Source organism: Mesoplodon densirostris, chromosome 2, assembly GCF_025265405.1.
Source record: "Mesoplodon densirostris isolate mMesDen1 chromosome 2, mMesDen1 primary haplotype, whole genome shotgun sequence".
NCBI classification, from domain to species: Eukaryota; Metazoa; Chordata; class Mammalia; order Artiodactyla; family Ziphiidae; genus Mesoplodon; species Mesoplodon densirostris.
In genome coordinates, this window is record NC_082662.1 from 37,999,247 (window position 1) to 38,012,420 (window position 13,174).

The following is a 13,174-nucleotide window of genomic DNA, read 5'->3' on the forward strand; positions in this document are numbered from 1 at the left end:
GGGAGAGCGTTTGGGTGAAGACGGGGAGGCTCAGTGTCCTGGTCCCTTTCCCTCCACAGGGTTGCTGGCTCTGTGATTCCAGATTAGAACCATATCTGAGCAATAAGAGGTTGGGGTAGGGTGTAGTTGGGATTATGAGGGCTACCCCAGGAGACCTGGATGTAAGAAAGTGCCAAAGCAGTGGCCAGCTGTTTCTGAATCAGGTTGGCCCACAGAGGAAAGGGGCTGTCCCAGAGGCCTGCCCCCAGAGTACCAAGGACTGGAAGGGGTGGCACCAGACATCCTTGAGGATCTTCCTCGTGGGAGAGTAACTCTTTGATTCTGTGATTGGGAACAACAGGCTGAGACCAACTGGGGTTCATTCCAGGAATGCAAGGCTGGTTCAATACTCCAAAGTCAACCAATTTTATCTACCAGATTAACAGACTAAAGAAGGAAAATCACATTATTGTATATCAATCATTGCAGAAAATGCATGTGACAAAATTCAAAACTCATTGGTAATTTAAAATTCTCAGAAAAATAGGACTAGAGAAGAGCTTCCCCGGAAACTCCCTGGCACTTCAGTGGTTAGGACTCCACACTTTCACTGCCAAGGGCCCGGGTTCAATTCCTGGTTGGGGAACTACTATCCCACAAGGCATGCGGCACGCCGGGGGAAAAAATATAATAAAAAGAAGGAAAAAAGAAAGGTTGAGAGAAGACCTTCCACAGCTTGATAAAAAGCATCTACAAAAAGAAAACTCTACAGCTAACATTATACTTAATAACGAAAGACTGAATGCCTTCCCCCTAAATTCAGGAACAGAGCCATGGTGTCTGCTAAAGGATTACTTCTAGCAAAAGAAAAATAATCCTAGGAGACAATTCTCTACAGCTCTTCCACGTTTCTGCATAACTTGTAAATGAAATACTTACTGTTCTTTCTTCCAGACTATCTTTTCAAGGATGTTTGTTTAGCAAACAGCTTTGGAAAATAAAGATGTTTTGGGACTTCCCTGGTGGCGCAGTGGTTAAGAATCTGCCTGCCAATGCAGGAGACGCAGGTTGGATCCCTGGTCCAGGAAGATCCCACATGCCACAGAGCAACTAATCCTCTGTGCCACAACTGTTGAGCATGCGTGCCACAGCTACTGAAGCCCACGCACCTAGAGCCCGTTCTCCGCAACAAGAGAAGCCACCACTATGAGAAGCCCGTGCACTGCAACGAGCAACGAAGACCCCATGGAGCCATTAATTAATTAATTAATTAATTAACTAACTAACTAAAGGTCCATAAATTAAAAAAAAAAGACAAGAAAAGAAAGACAGTTTCCCCTTTAGAGCAAAAGGCAGGCATGCTTACTGACTGCTATATAACATTCAGGTTCTCTGAAATCAGGGTTCCTCTCTGTAATAAAACCCATTGCATAAGCAGGCATTCACCTGTGTTACTCCCATTTGACTTGGGGGAAAAGGGAACTGATGCAAAAAGAGAAAACCCATATAATCAATAGGAAGACTATAAAAGGAGACATCATTATACATGGTACATTCATTAAAATGATTTTTTAATGACATTATGAAAACTTCTTGCAATATATTTGAAAATTTAGATGAAAAGAGCAAGAAACTATAGCTTACCAAAACATACTCGAGAAGTAGAAAACCCACACTGTCCTCTAACCATTAAAGAAAATGAATCAGTAATTAATTTTTTCCATAAGATCAGAAGCTTCAGAGAATTCTATCAAACATTCAAGAAAAAATTATAGTCTTAAACTCTTCCAGAGATTAGAAAAACATAGTACATCCTTTCCAAAAATCCCTTTCACAGATTTTCCGGGAGGAGCGGCCATAGCACAGGAATAGACACCAGTCTTGGAGAGTTACAGTCAGTTAAGGAGAGAGTGGCAAATGTAGCTAAGTGGACTCTGGTCTCTCTTCACATCACTTGTTCTTTTTTTTTTTTTTTCGGCTGCCGTTGGGTCTTCGTTGTGGTGCACGGGCTTCTCGTTGCAGTGGCTTCTCTTCTTGTGGAGCGCTGGCTCAGTAGTTGAGGCACGCGGGCTCAGTAGTTGTGGCTTGCGGGCTCTAGAACGCAGGCTCAGTAGTTGTGGCGCACGGCCTTAGTTGCTCCGCGGCATGTGGGATCTTCCCAGGCCAGGGTTCGAAGCCGTGTCCCCTACATTGGCAGGCGGATTCTTAACCACTGTGCCACCAGGGAAGTCCCAGATCGCTTGTCTTTTACCTTTTACTAAAGATTTTGTGGAGAGGAATGTGTGGGAGGTTGCCGTCTCATCTAAGAGGGAAAGTTTCCAAGGTTTCATCTATTAGGTATGACCTTTGCTATAGTCTTTTGTAGATAGCTCTTACCACACTGAGATTCAATTTTTTCAAACTTTCTTTCTATTAAGATTATATATGTGCATTGCTAGATGGTACCTTATTCCTTTCACATACTGCTAGACTCAATTTGCTAATATTTTGTGTAGAATTTTTGCATCTATATTCACGAGTAAGATTGCTATATAACTTCAATAGAGCCTCACTTACAGCTGGGGGCAGGGAATCAGAGAACGTAGTTCCCAGCCTACAACTTAAACTCGGAACTGCTTTCTACAACAACAAGTTGGCTGTATCTTCTATTTCTTAACTAGGAACCTCTTTTTATTTCTACACATCAGCCATTTGTCTTTGAGAACCCACATACTTACGCTGATTTAAGTAAAACCTCAAAAGATTCCACTACCAATTCTCAAGTGTTTCTCTCCACGAAAGTCTTTGCCAAGACACAAAATATTTCATTAAATTGGGGAGAAATGTGTATGTGTGTACCATGCATGCCCATCCTCCCATATACTCGTTGGTCCCCCAACATTTGCGGTGCCTTTCTACGTACAAACAAATGCCTTTCTTCCATTGTAGAGAATTACCCCTAAACATGTTCTTACTGGGTAAAAGCTCCTGACAAGAAAATAAAAGGTGCAACTTCCCTGGTGGCGTAGTGGTTAAGAATCCACCTGCCAATGCAGGGGACACGGGATCGAGCGCTGGTCCGGGAAGATCCCACATGTCACCGAGCAACTAAGCCCGTGCGCCACAACTACTGAGACCGAATGCCACAACTACTGAAGCCCTTGCGCCTAGAGCTGGTGCACCACAACAAGATAAGCCACTGCAAGGAGAAGCCCGCGCACTGCAACAAATGCAACAAAGAGTAGCCCCCTGCTCGCCACAACTCGAGAAGGCCCGTGCACAGTAACAAAGACCCAACGCAGCCATAAATAAATCAATAGATTTTAAAAAAATTTTTTAAGTAAATAAAACATTAATTTTTGTTTTTCAAACAGGTAATACTGTTAATATTTCTCACGTAGTCTACACTGCATTCTGGTATGCAGATGAACTAGTCAGGGAAACAACTTTGACCTCGAAGTAAGTGGAGATGCCAGCAGCACTTGACTCTGCAGCTGGGGGGACAGCTCATCTCTAAGCCCTGTCTTCCATGCAGCAAGCACTTGTGTTCACCCGCTGTCCTATCACACCACATTACCTGCCCACTTCCAGCTCTGCCTGTCTGTGGTTCTTTTCTCTTTACAAAAATATTCAGTCCTCTGCCATCTTCCCAGGCTCTCCCACAGCCCATTGACCCCCTTTATAGCACTTGTCACCACACTGTTCGCCAGGCATATGAGGCGTCCTATGCAGATTTGCCGAAAGGCTGAGTCAGTGCTAGATGGAATGAATGACTGCGAAGCAGCTACAGAAAATGCCCTCTTTAAATTCTAATCCCCTCCTCCTTCCTGACATAATCTTTCCCTCCTTTTGCTTCCACCACTTCCTAGCTGTGGTACCTTAGGCAAGTGCTTTACCTCTCTGTGCCTCATTCCCTCAAATGTCCAATAGGGATAAGTCATCATGCTGTTGCAAAATGAAGCTCGTTGGTCACAGGGATCGTCACTGGGACACTGAACGGAGAGCCCTCAGCACAGAGCCTAGGCAAACAAGGCCTCAATAAGGGTCCGTCAGAAAGGAAAGTTTCTCTCAACTGCTGTCGACCTTGCCTCCTTTCTCATTTTCTGCTACACGTCCCCACCCACCTGCTCTGTCTCCCCCTCACCCCTTGTCTTTCCCCATCCTGTCTCCCTTTGAAGACCCGCCGTCCTTCCCTCCTCCACGAAACCTTCTGGATTCCTCAAAGCCCTTTGCAGCCCTACCTCTGTGGGGCCTCCAGCTCTTTTCAGCCTCTAAACCTCCAACCCTTCTTCCTCCGGCTGTGGCTGGTTCTGTGAGTCCCAGGGGGCCTCGGCCTCCTCCTCCCTCTCCCCTTTAACCACGAGCTCCAGAAGGGCAGGACTGAGGGGTCGCCGGCCCAGCTCCCCCGACACCTGGCACAGGGCTGGCCAGTAAGAGGTGCTAAGAAAGGTCGATAAAGGGTTGGGGGGAGGGGGTGCTGCTTTCTTGCGAGGGCGAGGGCGAGGGCGGGGAGTGGCGCGGCGGGCCTCTCCAGCGCCCCTGCCTTCCCCAGCCATCGAGCTGATCAAGGACCTCGTCAACTACGACGTGTGCCCGGCGCTGCTCAAGGGTCTCGTGGCGCTGCTGATACCGTCCTTCAAGGAGACCAGCAAACAGCAGTCACAGATCGTCAGCGGTAGGGATCCGCTGGGATCGGGGTGGTGGACCCCGACGGGACAGGGTGGAAGACAAGGGCGAGGGGTCCTCCAGCCTCACGGCCACTCCTCCCTCTTCCAGACTCTTCGGTTCTGCAGCTCACCGCCCACCTGCCGTTGTTCTTGCAGCAGGCCGCGGCCGCCAAGGCCATCGGGTAAGCGGGCAGCAGGTAGTGGGCGGATGCGGCAAGCCAGGCCCTGTCGCCGCCCATGGGCCCCCAAGAGCGCTCTGGCCGCCGAAGGGTCCCACGGGGCCGCTGCAGCCCGAATCCCACCCCCACCCCACACCACCCCCGCCCAGGATCCTGGCGCGAGGCAACACGAGCCTGGCCGCGGAGAGGCTACACCTGCGCGTGGTGCACAGCCTCATGGCCGCCATGGGCAACATGGACCACAGCAACAGCCAGCGGCAGGCCAGCCTCACGCTAGAGGTGCGCTGGGCGGCCGGGCGGCGGTGCTGCGGGCACAGCGCGTGGGCACGGCAGTCACGCCCCCTCGCCCGGCCACGCAGTACTTTGTGCAGTTATTCCCAGTGGTGGAGGAGCACGTGCGCTGGTCCATGGGGGAGGAACTCTACAAGCTCTTCCGTGTAAGTGCTCCCACCCCGTCGCGCCCTGCGGGACACAACAGTGCCCCTGTGCACAGCCCAGCGCACGGCCCCTCCCCTGGTACACCCCACACACTGATCGGCCTCGGCGCCGCCAGCGGGAGGGACTGCCCTGGCTTGGGCTTCTCCACCTGGCACCCTTCCGTCCCCTTTCCTGCCCTTCCAGTCAGCCTAAGAGCCTGACCGCAGCCTGCAGCCTCCATCTGCCCACGCCCAACTCCAAGTCCAGGCTGCCCTGGCATCCAGGCCAGCTCCCCGTGCTCCTGTCCTCAGGGCAACGCCGAGGACTTAGAGGTGAAAATAGACAGCATTCAGGCGGACATCTTGGCGACCAAAAAAGTCAATGTCACCAAAGGTGAGTGGGGTGTGAGGGGGCCTGGGGCAGAGGTGCGGGCGGCACCCAAACTCAGGCTCATCTCCCTGTCCCCAGAGCTGTATCTCAGTGGCCTCTCCGACAGCACCATGAGCTTTTACTTTGGCCATTGTAATCAGGGTCAGGTGGCCTACATCACACACTTCCAGAAAGAGGCTGTGGAAGCAAAGGACTAACAGAGCCTCCAAGGCAAGCCAGGAAGCCGAGGCTGTGTGGCAGGGAAGCCTGGCAGAAGGAAGGAGCCAGGGCCAAGCTCCGGTTGACTCCTCTTGGCCCTTGGTGGGAGGCTGGGGTTCTGCCCGCCAGAAGAGGAAAAGGAGAGCTGGCTGGGAAGGGTTCAGTAAACAAACGGTCTTGCTACCTATCTGGTGTCCGTGTGTGGAGGGCAGAGGGAGATCTAGTGAGAGTCATGACGATGGATCGGGGTGCCTCTGCTCACCAAGGATAAAAGCTGGTCTGAGGGGAAGGACCACCAACGTCGTAGAAGATTCAAGGGCACAGCCTGAGGAGCGGGCCTTACCTCAGCTCCCTGCTGGCCCCTGCGCTCTCCCATCCAGGACACCACACCGACCTGGTTTTTCTCCTGCCTCTCCGGTTGCTTCCTTTCATTCTCTTTTGCTGGTTCCTCCTCTTCAACCCAGTTTCCTTCAAGGTGGAGTGAGGCAGGACTCTGTGACCTGGAGCCTCATCCCTACGTTTACACCCTGGGGATTCCATTGCCTTAAATACCACTTCTGTGCAACGGCTCCCACATTTCTATTATTTCCAGATAAACATTTCTATGTCATTGTGTTGTCGACGAATAATTTAATCAGTTGATCTAAGAAAGCAATGGAAAATTTTATTCGAGCCAAATTGTGGCGTATAAGCCGGGAACAGCCTCTCAGAAAGCTCCAAGAACTGTTCTGCTTGTGAGAGGTCAAAGCACAGTTATCCAGGGCTTTGTACCTTAAATGACGTACACAGTGACATTCACACAATCCAGATCGACACCTACAAAGCAAGTAATGGGTCATGGGTCATCAGGGCCCCTTACAAGATCAAGAAGGAAGGTTATCTCCTAAGGAGTTATCTCGTTGATACTAAGAGAATGTTGCTTTTTAGAGTTGAGCAGGTATTTCTGCCGATGGGGAGGTTGGTCGATGCATGGTGCAGATACGCAATGCACAGTAGAGGGAGGAGAGGAGGCCAAAGGGCAGAGAAAAACTTTTATGTTCAAATTTTCCTTGACTCGCTTTAGAATATGGATTTATATTTCATCAGTGTCCAAAACTGACCTCCCAGTCCTGTGCCATCTTCCCCAACTCAACTGATGGCAACTCATCCTTCCTGCTTCTCAGAACAAAATCGTGGTGTTCTCCTTGATGTCTCTCTTTAACCTCTGGATCCATCCTGTCTGTTGACTCTACCTTCCAAATATATCCAGAATCCAACTATGTCTCACTACCTCCATTGCTGATACTCAGGTCCAAGCCACCATCATCTCTCCTCTAGCTGACTCCGCTTTCTGCCCCATTCTCTTTGTCAACGCAGCAGCCAGAGTGCTCCTTGTAAACTTCAGATTCTGTCACTCTGCTCAGAACCTTGCAGGGCTCTCCATTTCACTGAGTAAAGCCCAAGCCCTTACTGTTATGGCCTCCAGGGTGATCTAGTCTCCCATGACTTCTGAACTCTCTCCTACTTCTCTCTCTCTCTTCTTCACTGGGCTCCAAACACATTGGCTGTGTGGTTCTTGAAGGTGACAAAACAAGCTCCTGCTTTAGGGCTTTTGTGCAGACTTTTCTGCTCAACACATGAGAGAGGTTCTATTCCTAGAACCCTCACCCCAGGTGTCTGCATGGCTCACTCCTTGACCTCCTTTCAACTCTTTACACAAAAGGTATCTTCTCAGGACTTACCTCGTGGTGCAGTGGGTAAGAAACCGTGCTCCCAATACAGGGGGCCAGGGTTCGATCCCTGGTTAGGGAACTAGATCCCACGTGCACGCCACAACTAAGGAACTGGCGAGCCACAAGTAAGGAGCCCGCCTGCCGCAACTAAGACCCGGTGCAACCAAATAAATAAATAATTGTTTAAAAAAACAAAGTTATCTTCTCAGGGACGGTTACCCTTTTTTAAGTCACATCACACACTACCAACCCCTATACTCTGACCCCCAATGCCTACCACTGCTGTTTTTTCCATAGCACTTATTTGTGTGTTATTTATTTATTGTCTGTCTCCCCACCTGAATGTAAGCTCCAGTAGGGCAGGGATATTTGTTTTCATTACTGTTATGTCCCAAATGCTGAGAACAATGCCTGGCACATATGAATGAACGACCGAGTTACTGGGAGGGAATTGTCCCTCAAAGTCAGAGGCCATGAAGTCAGATGGCAGTAATTCTCCAGGGTGCCACAAGAGGGCATCACGGGCCCTGATCTTGTTGGTCAAAGGCAGCCTAATTTACCCCAAACTGGGATTTTTGAGCCTCAGCTTTCCTCTATTTGGGCAGAGGGAGGAGAGAAAAGCTAACGAAATATCGGTATGTTTTCCATAAAGCCAAATGGATTTCCTGTTTGAAAGACGTGTCCTGTCCTTTGGTGTCAAGTCACTCTTACTGTTTTTAGTCTTGGAATGGCCTTTTTGTAGAATCATGATTTTAACATCCAGTACCCCAGAAATTTTTTGGAAATTTTAATAATTGGAAAATCCAAAAATCTGGAAACCACTAGTCTAAGACGATAACACTTTAATAACAATGGAACTTTAAAACATGAAATCTTAGGGGACTTCCCTGGTGGTCCAGGGGCTAAGACTCCACGCTCCCAATGCAGGGGGTCCAGGTTCGATCCCTGGTCAGGGACCTAGATCCCACATGCTGCAACTAAGTGTTCTCATGCCGTAGCTAAAGATCATGCATGCCGCAGTTAAGACCTGGCTCAGCCAAATAAATACTTTTCAAAATAAATAAATAAAAATGAAATCTTAAGTATAATACAAATATCCAAAAGAAATATACGTTACATGAAATTTATTACTATACATATATTTTCCCCCAACTTTTTTTTTTATAACTTAGATTCTTCTTTTTTTTATTTTTTATTTTTTTTATTTTTTATTTTACAAATTTAATCAGTTATACATATACATATGTTCCCATATCCCCTCCCTTTTGCATCTCCCTCCCACCCTCCCTATCCCACCCCTCCAGGCGGTCACAAAGAACCGAGCTGATCTCCCTGTGCTATGCGGCTGCTTCCCACTAGCTATCTACCTTACGTTTGGTAGTGTATCTATGTCCATGCCGCTCTTTCACTTTGTCACAGCTTACCCTTCCCCCTCCCCATATCCTCAAGTCCATGCTCTAGTAGGTCTGTGTCTTTATTCCTGTCTTACCCCTATGTTCTTGATGACATTTTTTTCCTTAAATTCCATATATATGTGTCAGCATACAGTATTTGTCTTTCTCTTTCTGACTTACTTCACTCTGTATGACAGACTCTAGGTCCATCCACCTCATTACAAATAGCTCAATTTCATTTCTTTTTATGGCTGAGTAATATTCCATTGTATATATGTGCCACATCTTCTTTATCCATTCATCCGATGATGGACACTTAGGTTGTTTCCATCTCCGGGCTATTGTAAATAGGGCTGCTATGAACATTTTGGTACATGTCTCTTTTTGAATTATGGTTTTCTCAGGGTATATGCCCAGTAGTGGGATTGCTGGGTCATATGGTAGTTCTATTTGTAGTTTTTTAAGGAACCTCCATACCGTTCTCCATAGTGGCTGTACCAATTCACATTCCCACATTCCCATTTCCAAAAGTTCAAAACTACAAAAAGTTGAAAGAATGAGTACCTATGACCCATTTTCTTTCTCTCGCTCTCTTTACTGGGCTATTTGAAAGTTTCAGATATCATGACATTTCACTACTAAATATTTCACATTACGTGTCTACTAAGAATAAGGCCGTTCTCCTCCATAATTACTAGATCATTATTGTGGTAGTGTGAGTCATCGCCTCCACATACATCCACATCCTAATCCCAGGAACCTGTAGATATGTTACTTCACATGGTACAAGGGATTTTGCAGGTGTGATGAAGGATCTTGAGATGGGGAGATTCTCCTGGATTATCTAGGTGGGCCCCAGGTAATTACGAGGGTCTTTTTACGGCAGGAGGATCCAGAGTTAGGAGATGACACGACAGAAGCAAGAGATTTGGAGCGCAAGGAAGGGGTCACAGGCCAAGGAATGAAGCCAGCTTTCTAAAGGCAAGGGAACAGATTCTCCCTGGAAGCCTCTAGAAAGAATGCAGCCCTGTCAACACCTTAATTCTTCACTCCTGGCCTCCAGAAGTTGTTTTAAGTCACTAAGCGTGTGATAATTTGTTACAGCAGCAAGAAAACAAATACAATTATTAACTGAATAGCGTCACGTGAAATAGAGTACATACTAAAATTTCCACAAGGGTACCAAAAGTGTACCTTCTCCTTTCTTCCTGCCTTCCTTTTCTTGGTGTGTTCTGGGGTGTTTGTTCAGGATCCAGTTAAGGTTTGTATATTGCATTTGATTGTCATGCAGTATAAGCTTTTTTTTGTCTGTCTAACATTGTAACACTGTCTAATATTGTACATATTTTGGGCTGTGTTGGCTCTTCGTTGCTGCGCGCGGGCTTTCTCTAGTTGCGTGGAGCGGGGGCTGCTCTTCGTTGCGCTGTGCGGGCTTCTCACTGCGGTGGCTTCTCTTGTTGCCGAGCACGGGCTCTAGGCACGTGGGCTTCAGTGCTTGTGTCACTCGGGCTCAGAGGTTGTGGCACGCAGGCTCTAGAATACAGGCGCAGTAGTTGCGGTACCCGGGCTTAGTTGCTCCATGGCATGGGGGAGATTCCGGGACCAGCGCTTGAACCCGTGTCCCCTGCCATGGCAGGCGGACTCTTAACCCCTGCACCACCAGGAAAGCCCTAAGCTTACTTCTAAAGTTAAAATTTATAGCAATTACTTGCTGTCTTGATCCACATTAGAAACTGGAAACTTCAGATGATCTTGAGCATGTTTCCTCTTCTTTTTTTGGGGGGGGGGGCGCACCGCACGGCCTGCTGGGTTTCATTTCCCCAACCAGGGATAGAAGCCGCGCCCTCTCCAGTGGAAGCGTGGAGCCCTAACTCCTAGAGCGCCAGAGAATTCCTAGGATTTCTTATTTTTAACAGTTCTAGTTTTAAGGCTAAACTACCTCATCAGAAAGTATGTATATAAATACATATCATACGGAAATCAACCAACTATACTTCAATTTTTTGGAAGTGTTTTAAAAAGCCACGTTACACAAGTGCGGCAGTTAGAACCACAGTCCCAGAGGGGAGGGCCGCGCCCGAGGTGCTCACGTACTGCCTTGAAAAACCTTTGCAAACAGAGATGCCCAAGCCTGAACTTGAATTCAAGACCCGAACCAAAGCCAGGTTAAGCGATTAGTCTACAGCTAGCAACCGTCTATTGGACGACTGACTGCTCTGTGCCAGGCCCCGTGCCAGGCACAAGAAGCAGTTCAAGTTTAATGCCTTGTGGTCTCCAACGTGGAAACATAAAAACTCGAAGCCCTAGGAACAAAGTGTGTTCTCCAGCTTGTGAGTATTTGAATTCCTTATAACTGGGCTGCGGGGTGGGGGGGGGGGAGCGCTCGCGTTAAGGAAGCGGGGGGTGGGGGGCGATTCTCTCACGCCTGCTTCTTTTCTTCCCCGTCCCACTGCCGGGTGCCGCCTTCCTCGAACCAGGACCAATACCACACAACTGTGCGAACACCAGCTGCACCGTCCACAACAGGCTCGCTTCCTGCAGACAACCTCACAGGAACATGACACAACACCTTGCTCCCCCCGGCAAGTCCAGCTGCCTACGAATGACAGCCACAAAATCGCAAGCACGGATCACCCCTATATTACACCGAGCTCGCTTTGACTCTGCTGGGACTGCAGGCGCTTGGTCGGCTTCCGAAACCACAGGGACGTGACGCTTCTCAACACGAGAATACCAACAAACCAACCATCAAGGTGAAAACACGACACAGCGAAAAGTAATCCCGAGAGAAACACAAACCCGAACACACCACCACAAAAACGGCCTACAACAAAGTCGAAACAGCATCACTCTTTCCACCACGTGGAATGCTAACAGCAGACACACACCGAAGCACAACACGTTCTTCTTTTTGCACAAACTTATTAGCCTTGCGAAGACAAGGCTTCCAAAAATTGTTGAGCCACTCTGAATTATTTCTCTCCACGAAAATCTTCAGTAAAAGGCGAAAGATTTACGCGTGTTGAAGAGAAACCCCTCCAACGGTGTCATAACCTCTCACACAGTCCTCGGCTAACTGGAAGTCCCAAGGAACCAACGGTAACTATTTACCCCCACACAACGAGTGAGTCCTGCCATTATTTCAGAAAATTCTCTGAAAATATCCTGATTTCGAGCGGGAGCGGGAGTCAAAAGAAATAGAAGAATCTAGCTTTTGAAGGGAGACAAGATCCCGAGTGCAATGCACTGTGGGTATGTAAATGAAGCAGGGTCACGAACCCCGCGCTTTGGCAAACGCCTTCCTTTATTAGTTTTCCTGCTCGGTCTAGAGCCACCACCAGGGGGCGGAGCAGAAGACAGATAGGAATATAGTCGCCGAGCCCAACCAGAAAGTCTGTTTTATTTTGTTTTTCTTTTTTTTAAGGGACGACATATATTCCTTTTCCAAATGTTACAGTAACACCAGGAGGAAGAAAATGGTCTTAGCAGTTAGAAAAAAAAAAAAGTGCAAATCTGGGGTTTCGCCGTAAAAAGTTATTTACAACAGGGCTTCCCTGGTGGCGCCGAAGTTGGGAGTCCGCCTGCCGATGCAGGGGACACGGGTTCGTGCCCCGGTCCGGGAAGATCCCACATGCCGCGGAGCGGCTGGGCCCGTGAGCCATGGCCGCTGAGGCTGTGCGTCCGGAGCCTGTGCTCCGCAACGGGAGAGGCCACAGCAGTGAGAGGCCCGGGTACCGCAAAAAAAAAAAAAAAAAAAAGTTATTTACAACAATGTGGGGGGAGGGAAGACAAGAAGTTTCTTCACATTACAGACCTCTCCCCAACCCCAAAGCTTAATATTTGCTTACAAGTCAAAAAAGAGACACAGTTGGTTCACAAGCTGGAGGTTGGAACTTGAGTAACACACTTGAAAAACCTAGACAAGGGCAGCGTCCTCCCCAGCCCAGGTGCCACTGTAGGCACAGCACAAGAGACTACAGACAGCAGGGGAAGGTGGACACTCAGGGTTTGGGAGTGTAGGCACCCCCGCCTCTGGCTCAGGGATTTGGGGAGTAAACATAACCTACTTGGAGAAGAATCGGGGAAGACAACCAGCAAACTGCCTTCTGCGCGGCTGGGGACAGGGAAGGAGGTAGGGCCAGGGGCAGGAGAATTTCACATCACTAACCTAACTTGGGAAACCGCAAGGGACCATCTTCAACTGGCCTTAAGAGCAAGAGCAGATGGATGATGGTGTTGCCGAAATATCAGCTTCCCTG

At 48.5% G+C, this 13,174-nt stretch overlaps 1 protein-coding gene and 1 non-coding gene across 2 annotated transcripts in view; one reads left to right on the plus strand and one right to left on the minus strand.

The window, feature by feature from the left end:
* The window catches only part of ARMH1 (armadillo like helical domain containing 1), a 47,567-nt gene extending 41,759 nt beyond the window's left edge, over positions 1-5,808 (plus strand). Inside the window, exons 8-13 of the mRNA XM_060083048.1 lie at positions 4,511-4,633; positions 4,735-4,807; positions 4,954-5,083; positions 5,164-5,241; positions 5,533-5,614; positions 5,690-5,808. Of these exons, the coding sequence (XP_059939031.1) occupies positions 4,511-4,633; positions 4,735-4,807; positions 4,954-5,083; positions 5,164-5,241; positions 5,533-5,614; positions 5,690-5,808 (605 nt within the window). The remainder of the gene's footprint in view (positions 1-4,510; positions 4,634-4,734; positions 4,808-4,953; positions 5,084-5,163; positions 5,242-5,532; positions 5,615-5,689) is intronic.
* A 6,033-nt stretch (positions 5,809-11,841) lies between these two features.
* On the minus strand, positions 11,842-11,957 carry LOC132484838 (U5 spliceosomal RNA). The gene has a single exon (XR_009531379.1). It is a non-coding gene; the product is annotated as a U5 spliceosomal RNA (small nuclear RNA).
* Positions 11,958-13,174: the final 1,217 nt, after the last annotated feature.